Source organism: Megascapheus bottae, chromosome 3, assembly GCF_031878675.1.
Source record: "Megascapheus bottae isolate mThoBot1 chromosome 3, mThoBot2.hap1, whole genome shotgun sequence".
Classification (NCBI taxonomy): Eukaryota; Metazoa; Chordata; class Mammalia; order Rodentia; family Geomyidae; genus Megascapheus; species Megascapheus bottae.
The window spans coordinates 19659403-19678603 of NC_143511.1; the positions used below are offsets into that span (position 1 = coordinate 19659403).

The window sequence follows — 19201 nt, forward strand, 5'->3', positions numbered from 1 at the left end:
AGCCATAAATTTTTATGTCTATGCAGTTGTGTTTATATTTCCAATACCATGTCCATAGCATTGTGTATGCAAATATTGAGTCCTTGCTCTTGTACTGTTTGGATCTAATAGCCACACATTAAGGATACCCTGCACCTTTTGTTCCTTTGGTCTTGACATATTTTAATGGCTACTTCTTACCTTCTTTTTTAATCTTCAGGAAAGAAGCAAACAAATGTAGGATAATATAGTATAGTGAAAACAGCAAGTACTCTAAGTTATTAGCTTCTCTGATTCTTAGTTTCCTGGTAAGAAGTGCTTTACAAAGACTTTCCACGAACATCTGATAACAGCATGTTTTTGAATGATAGCACATATCCAAACATAGCAGGTACTTGATGAACATGACTTTTCTCTCACAACTATAGACTTAGTAATGTACCCACTACCTGATGAATGTAAGTGTAACTCCTCTATACTTTACCCTGATAATAAAATGCAATAAAAAAGAATTCTACATCAAAAAAAAAACCTATACATTTAGAATTAACTGTATTTAGAGGCTTTCATCAAGATGTAGCCAGTCAGGACCAGGAGCATATCTCAGTGGTAGAATGCTCATCTAGCATGCACAAAGCCCTGGATTTGATTCCTTGGTACCACATACTCAGAAAAAGCCAGAAGTGGTGCTGTGGCTCAAGTGGCAGAATGCTAGCCTTGAGCAAAAATGTCCAAAGACAGTGCCCAGGCCCTGAGTTCAAGCCCAGGGACTGGCAAAAAAAAAAGATGTATTCATCCTTCAGTATAACATCTGAAACATTTTACACCACAAATCATTTGTTTTACACTTGGTATCTCAGATCATTTAAAAGGAAGTTATCTATATTTTTCAAAGAAAATTCAGAGTGCCCTTGGCTTATGACTATAACCTCAGCTACTCCAAAGGCTGAGATCAGAGGACAGAAGTTCTAAGCCAGTCTTCTGGGAAGATAAATACCAGAATGCCCAATTAACCAGCAAAATGTTAGGCCAGAGGCATGTCTGAAGAGAAAAGCATCAGTCCTGAGCAAGTTTGAGATCCTAAGTTCAATCCCCAGTATTATCACAAAAGAGGAAAAGAAAGTAGGAAGGAGAGAAGGAGGGAATGAAGGAAGGACGGAGGAAGGAAAGAGAAAGAGAGAAAAGAAAAGAAAAGAAAGGAAAGGAAAGGAAAGGAAAGGAAGGAAGGAAGGAAGGAAGGAAGGAAGGAAGGAAGGAAGGAAAAGAAAGAACGAGGGAGAGAAAAAGAAGGAAGAAATAAAGAAAAATGAAAGAAAAGGGAGAAAGATAAAAGGTTTAAGGTGCTGACAAAATTTGCCAACAGTACTTCAGAAAGATGTGCAAGAAACTTACTACAAAATGAAATCTAGTGCTTTTTCATAATTTACCTTTCTTTCTGGCAATCTCAGGTTTCTAATGGAGAAGGCCCTTGTGAGACAGAAGAGGGCAGTCCAGCAGGCCCACAGTATCTGGCTTATTTTATAGAACATGCTTATATTATATTTCCCTTCAATTTTCCTGATTTTAAATCTACTTGGTCTACTCACTCGCACTTCACGACAGTGAAACTCTAGAGAGCCAAGTATTTTAAGTCTAACAAATTGCCGTTGTAACTGCTGCAATTATAAACAAATTTGATCTTGAAAGAGCCAAGGCACTGTAACTCAATAACTGTAACAAGCAATCAGTATAACATGGATAAAGTGCCTCAGTGTTCTCACTGGTCCTTCCTCAGCCTCCTCTAGTGGGAGGAGTGGGAAAGGGGCAGATCTGAGGATGAACTTCCTCTCCCTCCCAGGATGCTCATTAACTAATTCCTGTGCTTGTAAATTCATAAGCAGCATGGAGGTTTACAAACATAAGGACAGATTTTTGATGCTATTTGAGTGACGGATCAGCCTAATCTCAATATGAACATACCAGTAAAGAAAATGTTTCCCTGATGTTAATCTCAGTAGCTGGTACAAAATTCAACATGAAGAACAAGTAGGCTTGCATGTTTACAAAAATCGCTTAGCTCCCAATGCTTATATGTACTCATTTGCCTCAAAATTACCATTTATTACTGCACTCAGATGGCCTATAGTGTCCTTTCATTCCTACATGAAGCTAATCAGTACAACTCTGAATGCTAAGTTTGGCACCAATGGCTTTGTGCCTATAAACCTTACTACTCAGGAGGCTGAGAACTGAATATCACAATTTCAAGCCAGTCCAGAAAGCTAAATCCAAGAGACTCGTGTCCAAGTGAGCACCAAAAAGCCAAAATGTATGTGTGGCTCAAGTGGTAGAACATTGGTCTTGAGCAAAAAGAGAGAGGGGCTCACTTATAGAATTCACAGAAACCCGCAAATAAATTCTATCTCTATTTTTTTGTGTGAGGGGGTCAGGGGGCTTGAACTCGGCCTGGGCATTGTCCCTGAGCTCTTCAGCTCAAGGCTACCACCCTACCCTTGAACCAAGCCCACTTCTTTTATCTAGAGGTTAAGTAGAGTTAAGAGTCTCAGGTCCTTTTGTGCCCGGGTTGGCTCTGAACCTTGATTTTCAGATCTCAGCCTCCTGAATAGCCAAGATTACAGATGTGAGCCATTAAGCTCAGCTTCTATTTTTTAACACTTATGTTAGTTACAAACATGAGTCTGTGACTCAACTTGCTTATTTTTACCAAAATCTAGTTAATTCTGTTTCACAGTGTGAGGACTTTCGATATTCATTATACATTTGTATTTAACTGAGTAAATAAAGAAATAACTGAGTACACACAAAGAAACCATCTTCAACTCTATCACAAATGTATGCACACATGCATGTGCATGTACACACACACACACACACACACACACACACACACACAGAAGAAAAGAGACCAGATTGAGTGTGATGGCTCAAGCCAAGGCCCTGAATTCAAACCTCTGTATTGTTGAAAGAAAGTTTTTAATAAGGGAAAAAAAAGAAAACAAAACATCACCACCACCAACAGCAGCAGCAACAATTTAAAAAAAGGGATGGAGGTCAGATGATTTCTGATTTTACAGAAAATATTAGGAATGAGAAGCAACTCTCTGCAGTAGATACCCAGGTAGCTTTCAGCTTAGCTTTTCACATGTAGCATTTGATCTAAGACCAAAGAAAAAAAACCACAACCTGATGATGAAATGCACAGGCTCCTGAAGCTCCCATTTAACTAAGTCCTACATCTTACTATGAGGCAACTACATAGCAACAAGGTGAAATATTTATTAGTGGTTGCTACTGTTTCTTGGAGCCATTCCCTTTCCTATATCCCTTTTCCACAATCTCACTTTTGTTTAATACTTTCTTCACCCTCAGTTCTCAGAGGACAATGCCAGATATCTGTTTCCGAGAAGACTACTAAACTTAAAACCTTTCTCTGGCTAGCCAATAAACAAACAAACAAAATGTTGGCCTCATCAGTGAGCCAACATTTTATGGAATGAAATGTTAGCACTGAATGATATTGTTTTTTAGGTTCCCAAAGTGAAAATAGACTGTTCAGTAATTTAAAATGGAACTAATTTTAACATATCCAACCTCATGGATGTAACCTCAAATGCAGTATATCAGCACGAATGAGTCTTAGATTCAATCGATTACATAAAAGATGACACCATTCCTATATCATTCTAGAAGATGCAAAATTGTAGGAGCAGAAACAGACTAGTAGTTGTCAGTAACTTAGAATGGACAAGGGAATTGATGAGAAAGAAGTCCAGACCATTTGAGGGATGAACAAATGGTTGTCTGTATTCACTGTAGCAGTGGTCACACCTATACACAACTGGTCAACGTTGATCAAGTTGGATGCAGTGGTTCATGCCTTTATCCATCTTAGGATCTTGACTTGAAAGCAGCCCGAGCAGACAAATCCAAAATACTCATATCCAGTGAACCAGCAAAATACTAGATGTGAGCCAGGCACCAGTGGCTCACATCTGTCATCCTAGCTGCTCAGGAGGCTGAAATCTGAAGACCCCAGACCAAAGCCAGACTGGGCAGGACAATGATAAAGCACTAGCTTTGAGCAAAAGTTCAGGGACAGCACTCAGGGTCCTGAGTTCAGGCCCCAGGACTGGAGTGTGCACGCGTGCTCACTCACACACACACACAATACTAGAAGTGGATGTGGGATTCAAGTGGTCAAGCACCAGCCTTGCAAAAAAAAGGGGGGGGGCTAAGCAAGAGAGCAGGGGCTCTGAGTGCAGACACACAAAAAGTATTGGCACAAAAAAAGAAAAAGAAAAATCTGTATCAAAGTAAGTTTATTATATATATATTAAACTTAACTCAATTTTTCAAAAATATGCCACCCTAAAATCAATTACCCGACAGTAAGCAAAATGTAAACAGAAATTGTCTCCATAAGGAAACAGCTAACTAGGATGGAACTTGAGGAGATCTTGTGGAGTGATGGAAGGACACACATTCTAATAGATAAAAATTTGTCAAAACTTGAAGGCTACAATTGAGCATAAATCTTAAAACATTTAATGTTACATTGAGAGGAGAAAAAGTGTAAGCAAAATCTGAAATTAGGTAATGACTATACATGCTGGGGAATTAGACTGAGCTCTCCAGCTTAATTTGAAAACTGCCAAGAAATTAGATGGATTAATAGATGGGTAAAATGAATAAGTGCAAAGATATGTAATAAAGGAAAATATGTAGAATGCTAACCACAGAACAAGGTGGTTAAGTGCATTGGTATTCATATTAAACTCTTTCAGAACTTTGCTGTACATTCAAAAGTTGTAATAAAATGTTAGGGAGACAATCCGTTGTAAAGAGTTTAATATATATGTAAGGCTGACTACAGGTGGTTCACACCGGTTATCTTAGCAACTCATGAGATCTGAGGACTGTGGCTGAAAGCCCGTCCTATAAGGAAAGCCCATGAAACTCTTATCTCCAATTAACCACCAGAAAACCGGAATGGAGCTGTGGCCAAAATGGTAGAGTATTACCCTTGAGCACAAGGACTAAGCCCCATGACTAACACCCCCCCAAACAAAAGCAGATAGTAACAACACTCTAGGTGTTTCCCTATAACTCTTCTTATATAGTCACCGAACATATTCAGATTGAAAGCTAGAAAAGTATGGCATAAATGCAGAACCAAGTCTTTTAGTTCGTAAGACTTGTTGAGCTACAAAGTTGAATTAAGGCAAATGAAGCTCCATTTATTCACAGATTATAGGAGAAAGCCAACTCTTTTAAGAATGCTCTCTTGCAAAATCTTGATACATAAGGCCATATAATGTGAAGCTAATTGAAAGGACCTCTAAGATATTGAAACAAAAGCCATATAATGAATGATTGTTGTCCTTAATGTACTATGTTGTCTCTCATCTCCTTTGCTGTCCCTTGGTTATCTCATATTGTTATAGTATCTCACTTTGTTATCTGATACATTGAATTTATTTGTATTTGGATATTTGAAATTTGATAGGGAAGTGGGGAAAACCAAGACGGGTGGGGGGTGTGGGGGGGGGAGAGAAATGGGTACCAAGACATGTGAAAGGGTATCAATGTATGTGAATTAATGCACCTTCTATCTGGCAAATATCATGTAACCCTTTTACTAATTACAATAAAAAAAATAAAAAATAAAGAAAGAAAAAAAGAAATAAATAAACTAATGAAACAAGCAATGTTTCATGAATGGTGATTAAAAAAAAAGAATGCTCTCTTGAATCTCTACTACTATATTTACTCATTCATGATATAGGTGTTGAACCTAGTTCTCTGGAGAAAAGTATTGCTGAACTTATTTCCAGTGATGAAATCCCAATGTTTCCCCAAGTTTGTATGCTGAAGTTGTAACACTAAAAGGGACCAGCTTCATGTGCTATGATTCATCTCTTTATCTTGACTCAGGTCTATATGAGCAATCTTTGTCCTCTGAGGATAATTCAGCAATCTCTGATTTGATGCCTGGCCGGACTCCTGACCTATCAGTTAATACTAACTACTGCTTGGGACTCACGGCCCAGGAATTGGAATTTTTCTCCTCCACACAAACAGAGTTATAGCACTATTTGCATGATTTCCAAAATGTATAGATCATGAAATGGTTGATTTTTTCTATAATCACACCATCTGAGAGATGTTATCTCATTAAACACTGATAAGTAGATGCTTTCATTTAAAATGCTGTTGAGGTAGCAGTGAGCAGATTACCTATAGGAATCCAACACACACACATACATACATATATACACACACTCACACATACATGCACACACATGCATACACACTCTCACATACATACACATGCCTCTATGAAAGAGACCTAATATTCAGATGTACAGAAGAATCACTTGTGAAATATCTTTCAAGGATGTTGAAGGAGGTTGCCTTGCTACTCAACAACACAGAACCAATCATTGGCAAAGAGGGCCTCGATTGCTGTACAAAGGATACTCCTATAAATTAGGGAAACAATCTAAAAGTCCTAACATAAAACACATGGGGGATAATGATGATTATCATTCCACATGTGTTCTTCCAAGACATACTTCAAGACTTGGAGGATGTGGAGAATCTACTGACTGTTGTCATGGATACTGAGATTGGGTCAGTACTGAGCCATCTGCCTCGCTACATGGATTACTATCTCAGTATTGGTGTACTTCTTCCTAATTCTAACTTCAAAGCTAATTCAGGGGGGCCAAATGAAATTTGCCAGACTAACCATATGAGAATGTAAGATGATAACGCAAATCTGAATATAAGAAAAATACTTTTAAGCACATCTCAAGCCATATTTGTTGTATTCTCTAGTTTATAAAAAATTGGGATATGTGCTACTTAAAAACTTTTAAGCCAAGAGCTGGTGGCTCAAGCCTATAATCTTCACTATTTAGGAGCCCTGGATCTGAGGATCAGAGTTCAAAGCCTAACTGTGTAAGAAAGTCTGTGAGACTTATCTCTACTAAATCTACCCCCAAAAGCTGGAAGTAGAGCTGTGAGTCAAGTGGTCGGATATAAGCCTTAAGTAAAAGAGAAACTGAGGGACAGAACACAGGCTCTGAATTCAAGCCCAGGATCTACACACACACACACACACACACACACACACACAGCTGAAAGTAGAACTGGATTTCAAGTGATAGAGCACTAGCCTTGAGCAAAGAAGCCCGGGGGCAATGTCCAAGCCCTGAGTTCAAGTCCCAGGACAAAAAAAATGACTTAAAAAAAACTTGAAAACAAAAGCCAACAATTAAATAGTGCCTTCAAATCTCAACACTGCATATTGCCAATACTGCATATTGGTGTCCATGCTAAAAACAACTTTGCTTCATTCTTGGACTTTTAGGTTTGACTAGATGATGAGCCTTATGAGAGCCATAACTCTGTTTTAGCTCTTTGTGCAAAATGCCCATGGAGAATGCAAATGAATAAATAATTGATTGAACATTGGGGTCCTTCTCTTGTTATCTCATTCGTGGAGGACTTCAGCTTTTACCATGTTAAGGAATGAGTCTTTGTCCAATCTCCCCAGAAAGTTTCCCTCATTATCCTGCTTGAGCACAGATAGGACAAATTTGAATATCTGGTTCACATTCTCAGGGACATTGTAGGAATGTTCCATCCAGAGCAAGAGCTGTCTTTCAGCTTCCATCTAGCAGTCTGGCACACATTCCTGTATGTCACTGCTTACGGTCTTTTGTAGTTTTTTTTTTTTCTTAGAGTGACAGCCTAGGCTTGACAACTCATATATGAAAATGCTTTCTTAGATTTTCTAATAGACCAAAACAACCAAACAAAAACAAATCCACATGAACACCATGAATTGAATGTGACAGTAAGTATAGTAAATATTGAGGTGAAAATTAGACAGAGGAAGTTTGGGAAAGAATGCAAATGGGCAATGTAGAAAAAAATGAGCATCCGATAGCCATGTGGAAAGATAGGAAAAAAATCACAAGTGACAATTATTCAAGATGGCAAATGATGAATCGGAATGAATATTAGAAAATAGCTCCATAATTTTACAAGTGAAATGAGCTCAATGAGGAGTGACTTGCTAATAGCAACTCTGAGCTACAAAAGTAGGAACCAGAATCCAAATACACTAAATCAAGCCAAGGCCTCTTTCATCTTACAACACAGTGTCTCTCCAAGAGGTTGCTCTATTGTTCATTCTTCGAATGATACAGGATTGTGGAGGCCATCACAAAAACAATTTTAAGTGCTAGGAATTAAAAGAAAATTACACCTCCTCATTTTCTTGTTGTCCCCATCACTTATATTCCTCTTGAAATGAACTGGAACATATCATTCATCCATTTGTTCCATTTATTTTACTGAATGATGTATGTGCTACACAGTGTTCTGACTCCTGAGAATACCACAGTTAATAAGATACATGTGGCTCCTGTCCCTATTAACTTGTGAAGAAAGCCAATAATGACCAAATAAAGAATCAGTATGCATTTGGATTCACACAGATACCCAATCAGAATTTAACATATTGAAGCAATATGTGTGAGCAGCTACATGAGACTACAGATTCATTCAGGCAATGCTTTTTGGTGGGGGGGGGGAGGGTAGAGGTCTTCAACAGCAGATGACTTAAGTTTTGTATATGAAGCTTGTGAAGGCATCCAAGGTGAATGACCAATGAGACATAGTCCAAGCAAAAGCTAGAAGGCGAAGAGTTTAGTGTATCTGAGACACAGAAAAAATGTGACTTGCCAGGCACCAATGGCTCACACCTGTAATCCTAGCTATTCAAGAGGCTGAGATCTGAGGATCTTAGTTCAAAGCCAGTCTACACAGGACAATCGTATTTCCAAAAAGAAAGAAGTGGAGCTGTGGTTCCAGAGTTAGATCACTACTTCTGAGGGGAAAAAAAAAGGAAAGAAAATCTCAGTTCCCAGGTCCTGAGTTCAAGTCCCAGGGCAGATACCACCAAAAAAGTGATTTAGTTAAAAATGAACCTGTTTCAAAGATTGACCTCATGGAGGTAAGAACAAATCAGATCATAATGACCCTTTAAGATTATTAAGAAAAATCTGGGTGCTATTCCAAGATCAATGGGAAACCAATAAAAGGCTTGCTCTTTCCTAGAAGCATATTTTGTGAGGAATATCCACACAACAAGAATGTGAATGACAGGAATGGCTCTGGTCCAGGTCAACAAGGACACTGAGATTACCCATAATGTTGGCAAAGCAAGAGAAAACAAGTGCTCAGACTCAGTTTTCAGAGAAATTTTAGTAGTAGAGCAAGGGGATGGTCAAATGTTTCAAAGAAGGAAGGAATCAATAAAGCCCAATTTTTCTCCTGAGCAACTAGGTCAATCATAGTAACAATTACAAAGAAAGGGAAAGGATTGAGGCTATAGTGATGGACAAAGATTTAAAAAATATACCTGTCATCTTAATGTTTATTAGACATTTGGCTGAGGATGTCAGCAAATAATAGAAAGGCATGCCAATCTGACAAAAGGCCCTCGGCATAAAAGTAGTCTTAAAGCCCAGCGGTGGCTCACACCAGTAATCCTAGCTACTCAGGAGCCTGAGATCTGAGGATCACAGTTCAAAGCCAGCCTGGGCACTAAAGACTCTTCTCTCCAATTTACCTCTAAAAAACCAGAAGTGGTGCTGTGGCTCCAGGGGTAGAGGGTAGCCTTGAGCTGAAGATCTCAGGGACAGCGCCCAGGCCCAGAGTTCAAGCCCCATGACTGACAAAAAAAAATTTTTAAAGTAGTCTTAAAAATATAGAAAGTGAATAAAATACCCTGGAGAGAGTATAAGGCTGACTGAGCCCTAGGTCTCACTGAAATTTACATACGAAGTATAGCAAAGGTACTAACCATCAGCAAAGGTCCCGTCTTTTTCCTTTCTAGGAAATGGAAAGTCAGAATTTGGATAAAGGAGATGGGAATTTGGCTTAGTAGTATAGTGCTTGCCTAGCATGCATGAAGCCCTGGGTTTGATTCCTCAGTATCACATGAACAGACAAAGCTGGAAGTGGTACTCTGGCTAATACTGAGCAAAAGAAGCTCAGGGACAGCACCCAGGCCCTGAGTTCAAGTTCCAAACTTGGCAAAAGAGAGAGACAAGAGAGACAGAAGAGACAGAAAGAAAGAAAAAAATTGGACTAGCCAGAAACTTGTATCCATATTTTTTTAAATTAACTTCTACAAGGAGATTTCACTTTCTTTTTTTTTTGCCGGTCCTGGGGCTTGAACTCAGGGCCTGAGCACTGTTCTTGGACTTTCTCAAGGCTAGCACTCTACAGCACCACTTCTGGCTAACTCCACAAGCTCAAGACACAGCTGCATTTTCCACAGTTTCTTCATTCGCAGCAAAGAGGTTGTTGCACTTGCCCCAATGTTTTCCTATCTCTCCCCCTTGCTCATTCTTGTTACCTGCACTCTGTAGTAGGCATGTGAGTTGATGACCTTCCAGATGAAGGGCTCTAAGAAAGAACTGGGAACCTTGGCCAAGTAGCTGACTTGGGTGTTTTTCTTTTAAATTTACTTTTTATTAATTCACTCTTATGGATGAAATATTTGGACTGGGATCTAACCTTTCCTATCAATGATCTCTTGAGCTTTTGCTTGTCCTGACATACAGGAACCCTGAAAACAAGACAGAAGGGGTGTGGAGAGCACAGGAAACTCTTTGCCTTAAAGCTCCTCAAGTCCTATTCATCTAATCATCTTGTTTCTGCATATGGAACCCAAGCTGCAAACCTATGGCTACAATGCTTCTTCCGGGAGAATGTGTACTTCCAAAGCTTCAAATATGCTATCTAAATGAAAATCCAAAGAACAGGGGGTGGCTACCCCCAGTATCTCATGGATCAATGAAGCATGACAGAGAAAATATGACCTTGGCCCAAAGAAAACATTGCTGAAAATTATGAATAAAATATGTAGATTTAATAATAATAATATTGAGCTAATATCGATGTCCAGAGTTTTAATGTTATACTTTAGGCTTTATTAGAGAATGCTTACCAATATATTTGATATTTTTTAGTATTACCATAAATTAATTGTTCAAAGAGGTATCATTTTACCCTTAATTTTTCAGTAAGTACACAGTGAAGTATTCAGAATTGAAGGAGCATGCTTGTAGTTAATTCTCAAGTGTTAAGTTATACACTTTCTCTGTTACCTCCCTCTCTTCCTTTATATATAAAGAATGACCAAGGAAGTATAAGATGAAGAGAATGCTATAATAGGAATTCATATATGTATATAAATACATTTTTCATATTATATTCATGTATACAAAATCTTATACATATGTGGGAATTCTCATGCATATACCTATGGGTGTATGTGCGTGTGTGGATTCCTTTACAGCATTCTAAGAAGAAAAACCTTGGCTAGGTAGATCTAAAGTTTTTGCTGGAAAAGCCAGAGAAAAATTATAGTACCCCTGCCTAAACACACACACACACACACACACACACACACACACACACACACACACGTGCACACTTTCTGTGTTCTAACCAACCCCAGTGCTGAGAAGCAGCACAGTTCCCTGAGTTAATCTGAAACTTGTAGTGGGACATTCTAACAGAAGTCTTCTTTGAAGAATCACCATGTCTCTAAATCCCCAGAGCCTAACTCAAGGTCTGGCAGACACCAGAGACTCAAGGAATGGACAATGAAATCAATGGAATACAAGAAATACCTGAAAGAAATAATGGGTAAAGTTCTATTTGCCTGTTCCATCTGCTGGTGGAAATACATTCACTTATGAAAATAAGCAGAGGGCACATAGAAGGAGGGAGGGGGGTGAGGGTAAGACCAGCTCAGTTCTGAGGGCTTTTTTATTGTTCCTCAATAAGACAGTCTTGCTCTCTTATTGATGGAAGGTAATTTGAGCTTGTACCCTTGATCTGGCCTAAGTGTCCCTAGGAATCAGACTAAGTAAGGAGGAGTGTAATTTCAGGTACAATGTGTCCCTGGACCCAAGGTCCCTGTTGGATCATGAAGCTTTTCAGTGAGATAAGAAGAAATGAAAAGATGCCCAAGATACCAGTAAGGGTAGAAATAGCTCCATATTCGGTAAATCCTTCATCAAGAAAACAAAGTCTCATTACGTTCTGTTCTTAACTTTCCAAGCTGGCTAGTACATCACATGGACTTTGCGCGTGAGCTCTGAAATTAGAACCATCTTAACTACCAAAGTTCAAGACAGTTGTTTAGCGGGTGAAAAAAAAAATGTGATTTTGCTTTGAAAATGTAGCTGATTCTACATTGTCCCAACAGATTACTTTTCTAGAAAAACAACTTTTGAACAGAGGCGAATAAAAACATAAAATATATAAATCTACATGCCACTGCCATGTAAGTATGCACAGAAAACTGGGATATATATACACATATATGCTTTTTCTTACCAGCAATATATAATTTCACAACCATTGTGATTGTCATAATATTACAGGAAAAATTATACAAAGCCCAAAGTGGAAGAAATATCTAAAAAAAAAATAAAAAGAAATGCCTGATTTGCATTGTAATTCAGATAGGAAACACTTTGCTTTAATGGTTTTGAGGACTCATTAGCTAAGATTAGTATGATGCTGACAGAGACTTGTTTACCCATTTATTTGAAAATGTGTTCTGATGGAAACCCAAATAATAATTGGGGGAAAATAATAGCAAAATACTCTTATCAATTAGTCATACACCATGAGTCCACAAAGGGCCTATAACAGGTGGGAAGGGCTGCCTTTTCTTCCTTATTTTTAAAATGTTATTTTCTTTTGTTGTAAAGGTGATATACAGGAGTCAGTTACATAAGTAAGGTAATGAGTAAGGTAATGATCTTTTCCAACATTATTATCCCCTTCCTCATTTCCTCCAACGCCCCCCCCCCGTCTAACTCCCCTCCCCCCTCCCAAGTTGTATAGTTCATTTCCAACATAATACCTTGTGAGTTTTGCTGTTGCATCAGTTCACCCTCTGTCCTTTGTCTCACCATTTTGTTATTCACCTATCTAACTCTATATTGGTTGTCTTCTCTTAGATTGTCCATAATACCCTTTGGCTTCCATCTCTCATGTGAAGCTGTCTCACCCTACTAACAACAGGAGACTCAAGCCTGCCACCATTCCACCTCGGCTCTTGGCCACAGGTGTATATTGTGTGTACCACACAAAAAGACTTATTTGGGGAAAGATACCAGAAGAACACTTAAGAGCAGGAGTCACCTTGTATCCCTGGGGGTTCGAGTATCTGCCTAGTTCCAGTAATTGTGATCTGGACCTGGACTATCAATGTAAACAAATAAATAAGGATTCATGGTTGCATGAGATCCAGCTTATGGGTACAGAAAAGTCTTCTGTCAGGAAGGAGCTCGTAGGATGGCAGATCTGTATGTGAATATCTGGATAATATGGTATTTGTCCTTCAAGGATTCTCAATCAGCTGGGACCTTCCAAGTCTTCTATTCCCTCAATTTTCTCCATATCTACCATTACCCTGGGCTGGTCTACAGATGCAAGTAAAATTCAAGTCAGAGTGAGCATTTATCTGAAGAAGAGGCATGGATATTGGATCAGAGAAAACTATGACAGTCAAATCTAGAAAAATGAGCCTCATGATTGGTGTGTTAGCACCAATAAAAAATGCAGAAGGCTTCGCATCTTTGTCCCCACCCAGCTGGGTCTTCTTACCTTTGGTTCCATTGAAATGAAACTGTGGGTTCCTCTGCTGGAGAGAACTGACCTTTTAATCGTCCTGCTATGGTAAAAATGGTAGTAGTCCTTCAAGGCACCAATCTGCAAAGGCAAGGTGGGAGAGGAAAGCACAGAAGAAAGATGTTAAAGTTTGAATACAACCTATTTTTCTGTTTTTCATTAAAATAAGAACACAAAATAGAATGGTCCATAAATTATTCAATTGCCTGCTGTTCTTAAATGTTACTTGAACTGGGGTGATCACTTTTCAAAAGAAGGACATGTGATATGAAATGGGTGTCCTTGAAGTGGTGACTGCAAAACTCAAGGTTGTAATGGGGCAGTACAGTCTCTCCATATCTTCTATTTAATGTTTAATTTATATGCAGCATTTTAAGTAATTCTATATCAATCTATATCCAAATGTGGGGAAGGGGAGGGCAGGAATTAAATAGCACTGTGGTTATAAAAACACACTGCAATTTGTTTGCTTTGAGATATACACAATGAAAGACCTTGTTAGAATATTTATATAGTTAATTTGAAACACATCTCAAAGCAGTTGATCTTTCACAAAGATAACACTGTGTAGTTTGTCTCCTGACTTCAGTAGACTGTATAAATGCACAGTCCTCATTCATTTCTGGCCAACCTGCAAGTACAGTTGCAATTTCAAAAACAGAACAAAACTCATATGTCCTACCTAACAGCTAAACTTCAGGTATACAACCTTTTTTGATTTGCTTTATATATTTTTTTACCCTTTTAGTCTTCTGTTTGTATCCCTGTTCATAGATAAGAACAGCTGAAATTAAGTCCTAGACTACTTGGGGAAAATAAATGAATGAAACCTCAACCATAGTCTCTCAGCAGATAGTGAAATGTAGAGCATTAGTCAGTAGAAGGGGTTTCCATTTGTAACCCTAGCTACTCCAGAGGCCCAGATCTGAGGACCACGGTTCAAAGCCAGCCTAGGCAGAAAGGTCTGTGATTCTTACCTCCCATTCTCCCATTAACCAATAAAACCCTGGAAGTGGAGATGTGGCTCAAATAGTAGAGTAACCACCTTTGTGCAAAAAGATGAGCAAGAGTTTAAAGTTCTATGTTCAAGCCCCAGAGCCAACACACACACACACACACACACACACACACACACACACACACACACACACACACAAACAAGTTTTGGATCACTGAATGAAAACTGAAAAGCCAGGAGAGCTTGTGTACAGTTTCAGTTTACATTAACTACAACTAAAAATCATATGCTGCCAGCCACCAGTGGCTCACACCTGTAATCCTAACTTTTAGGAGGCTAAGATCTGAGGAGTGTGGTTTGAAACCAGCCCAGGCAGGAAAATCCATGAGACCCTTATCTCCAATTAGCCACCAAAAAGCCAGAAGTAGAGCTGTGGCTCAAATGGTAGAGTACTAGCCTCCAGAAAAAAAAAAAAAATTCAACTACAGTGTCCAGGCCTTGAATTCAAGCCCCAGGATAGGCAACAAAAATCAAGCATACTGCTTCCTTTTCTATAAAATTTTATTTTGGACAAGTTAATTTCTAGAACATTACAGGACTCATTGTATTTTCTAGCATTCACACTTCCCTGACTTTGGGCAAATTCATTCTCCAGAATAATCATAGCTCTGCCTAAAGAATGGCCATCATTAGAATTTTTGCAGATGGGACAATGAAAAACTTGGGCTTCACTAAATGTCATGGATAGAGGCTAATTTTTATTCTAGATGAAAGTTTTACTTCTAGATAAAACCTTTCATTTCTAATTCCTTTCATCATTTCTCAACTACCCTCCCACCCAATTTTTATGTCATTTAGAAATCAGCTCTTGGCGAAGACTTTCTACTATCATCAAATATTACACCAGCATTCATATTTAAAAGCAAGTCTGAAGCCTTACATCTTGGCTTCAAGTGCAAAATGCCCTGACCTAAACCGAACAAATTGCAAACTCGAACATCAGCCAGCAAGGGATAAAGGCAAGGAAATCTCAGCTAAAATCTCTAATTTTAGTGATCCTGGGCTCTGAGACAGCAGCAAACAATGAGCAAAAAAGACACAGGTTCTGACCCCAGCCTCCAAAAGTGGGTCCAGAAAGGAGTTACTGGCCAATTTTAAGCTGTTGGAGAGCTTAAGGTAGAATTCAGGAGAGGCTACACAATCTTTTACAAGAAAATCTTAAAATCTCCCCAAAGCTTAATGTGTTCGTATCATGTAGCTTATGTCAAGTGCTCCTTGAGAAAATAGAGTATTTCTGAAAGAAAGAAACAATAGTGTTTGTGAGGAAGAACTTCATAGAAAAATAGGTCATGAATGTGTGAAATTGCCAGTTTTCAAGACCACAGCTATTCCATTGTAATGGAACTTCTCTGATTACAGGAAATAATGAAACTCAATTATTTAACAATGGATAAAATTTACATTTTTAAATACATAATGGTGAAAATTAACTCCAGGATATGGACACAAGAGGTTTTGTTTTGTGACTATTTTTAATGTACTATGTGAAGTTATTTCTTTTTTCTTTTGTCTTTTGTTCCCCCTTTGGTTTATTTCCTGTTGTCACTCTATCTGATTTTGGTACCTGTTGTATTGTACATACATTTATTTGAATTAGGGAAGAGGAACAACAAATTGCTGATACAAAGGACAAAGGATGAACCAATATAATAGCAATACACATATATATGTTGGAAATTAACTCTACAACTTGGTGGGGGGTGGAGGGGAAGGAAAATGGAAGAAAAACATGAGAGGTATAATAATGTCCAATAAGAATTGTGCTTTCCAGGCGCAGGTGGCTCACACCTGTAATCCTAGCTACTCAGGAGGCTGAGATCTGAGACTCATGGTTCAAAGCCAGCCCAGGACAAAAGTCCATGAGACTTTTATCTCCAATTAAAGACTCTTATCTCCAATTAAAGGTAGAGCAATAGCCTTGAGCTGAAGAACTCAGGGACAGTGCCCAGGTCCAGAATTCAAGCCTCAAAACCAACCAAAAATAAATAAATAAATAAAAGTAAAAAAGTAAAAGAACTAAGTAGAGTGCAGTGGCTCACACCTGTAATCCTAGCTACTCAGGAGGCTGAGATCTGATGATCTTGTGTGAGCCTGGGCACAAGCGGACTAGAGACTCTTAGCTCTAATTAACCTCTAGAAAACAAGTAAGGCTTGGCTCAAGGGTAGGGTAGCTTAGGGATAGAGCTCAGGCTAAGTTCAAGCTTTATAAGCCACAAAAAAAAGAAAGAAAAGAAAAGAAAAAGAACTGTAACATATGCAACTATAACCCCTCTGCACATCACCATGACAATGAAATTAATTTAAAAAGGCTGATAGAGCCTGGAATTCCACCTAATGGATTATAGAAAGAGCTGGATAAAGGAGATGTGTCTGACTTAGGTTGTTTGGGGACTCTGGATGAATTATTTAGTCCCTTCATGTATTGAGTTTCTTTCCTCCGCAGTAAACTGAGGAGTGTATGGGTGCCGTGAACAAAGATAACGAAGATTAGTGTCTGAGCCAAATGAGGGATAAGAATGTTGATGGGTTGATGTGGTTATGAGGACTGATACTGATTTGACTCACAGAAGAATTGGATGTCACTAGTTTCCTTTCTAAACTCAAATCCTATCTTCTCTCACCTCATACATCTTCATCTTTCACCTCTATCCTTTCATCTACACAATCTCACTAGTGGGGAAAAAGAAGATAGGTGAAAAACAGTATTGTGAGCATGTAGGTCACAAATGTGGTTTACAAAAGATTGGTAAAAAGCCTAACATGGGACAATTATTTGAAGAGAATTTGGGAATGCCAAATTTTAAACCGTATCTAACCTTTGCGTCCTACTTCTATAGACTGATTCTGCAGATAATCACTTACATGCAAGGATGGATGTTAGAACAATAGGTCACTGATACTATATGAAAATGAATATCATGGTTTGAAGCAGGCCCAGGCAGAAAAGTGTCCTTGAGACTTTTTGAGTTGTTGCTCAAGTGGTAGAGTGTTAAATGTGAGTGCAAAGAGACTCATCTCAGCTCCCAGCCCTAAATTCAAGCACCACAGCAGGAAGGAAGGAAGGAAGGAAGGAAGAAAGGAAGGAAGGAAGAAAGGAAGGAAGGAAGGAAGGAAGGAAGGAAGGAAGGAAGGAAGGAAGGAAGGAAGGAAGGAAGGGGAAAATAGTCTCATGGACTTTCCTGCTCTAGGTGGTTTTGAACCACCATCTTCTGTTCTCAGCCTCCTGGGATTACCGGCTTGAGCCACTGGCACTTGGCACATCTTGCATTTTAAGTTAGTTTTTAAAGTTAAAAAAGAATGTGTGGCTGTGTGCCTATGGCTCATGCCTGTAATCCTAGCTACGCAGAAGGCTCAGATCTGAGGATTACAGTTCAGAGGAAAGCCCATGAGACTCTTTTTATCTCCAATAAACTACTCAAAAAAGTCAGGCATGGTACTGTGGCTCAGGTGGTAGAGTGCTAGCAGAGAAGCTCAGGGACAGAGCCTAGGCCTTGAGTTCCAGCCCAGGACTAGAAGAAAGGAAAAAGGAAAAAAAAAAAAGCAAGACATAGTAATGCATACCCATAATCAATCCTAGTCACCCCAGAACTCTAAAAATTGGGAGGCTAAGGAAGAAAAATAGCAAGTCTGAAGCCATGCCAGACTACATACCAAGAGAAAAGAAAGACAGAAAGAAAAGAAGGAAAGGGAAGGAGGGAGAGAAGGACTCAAACAAGTAAAGGAAACACTGTGCACACACACAATCTACTTTCCCAGAGTTCATCTGTACTTCAAAGTCCATGTGGTAGTGCAAGGTCCCCAAATCTCTCAACAATAAACTCTTGTTTATCTTCATCTCTCTAGGGTTCTGTTTCCTCTGTAAAGCTAAGAATGGCAGGCCTCACCTTACTGCTTGCTGCCTCACAGACTGAATGCTTACCATGTGCCAAGTATCTTGTTGCTTTTCTGCATTTTACCATATTTAGCTTCACTCCCCAAAACCCTGGTAGACATCTACTCTGAGATTTACTTTGATGTTGGAGCTAACAGACTGACTGTGATGTAGTAAAAATGAATCCTCACTGCCTAACTGATATCAGTGTAAACTTTATTAGTTCAGTCCCATGCTGGTATTCTGAAGTAAGATCATTGACTATGCAAAACACAATATACTTCTTCTTCTTCTTTTCCGTTTTTTTTCTTCTTCTTCTCCTTATTTTTGTCAGTGCTAGGGCTTGAACTAAGGGTGCTGAGAGCTGTCCATACAGAAAGACTGGCATTCTTGCATTTGAGCCACAGCTAGACTTCTAGCTTTTGGAGGGTTAATTCAGAGATAAAAGCCTCATAGGCTGTGCTGTCCTGGCTCAGCTTCAAAATGTGATCTGAAAAATCTGAATATTAGTCCCTCCTTAAACATTTGAAACAATACCAGGAAATACTCTGTATACTTTGGCTACCACACTGAATGTAGTCCATTCAGCAATTACC

At 38.9% G+C, this 19201-nt stretch overlaps 1 protein-coding gene across 1 annotated transcript in view; it reads right to left on the bottom strand.

The window, feature by feature from the left end:
- Positions 1–19201, bottom strand: part of LOC150065030 (proprotein convertase subtilisin/kexin type 5) — a 279024-nt gene that overhangs the window by 227092 nt on the left and 32731 nt on the right. The window contains exon 2 of the mRNA XM_090329624.1: positions 13693–13797. Coding sequence (XP_090185750.1) covers positions 13693–13797 — 105 coding nt within the window. The remainder of the gene's footprint in view (positions 1–13692; positions 13798–19201) is intronic.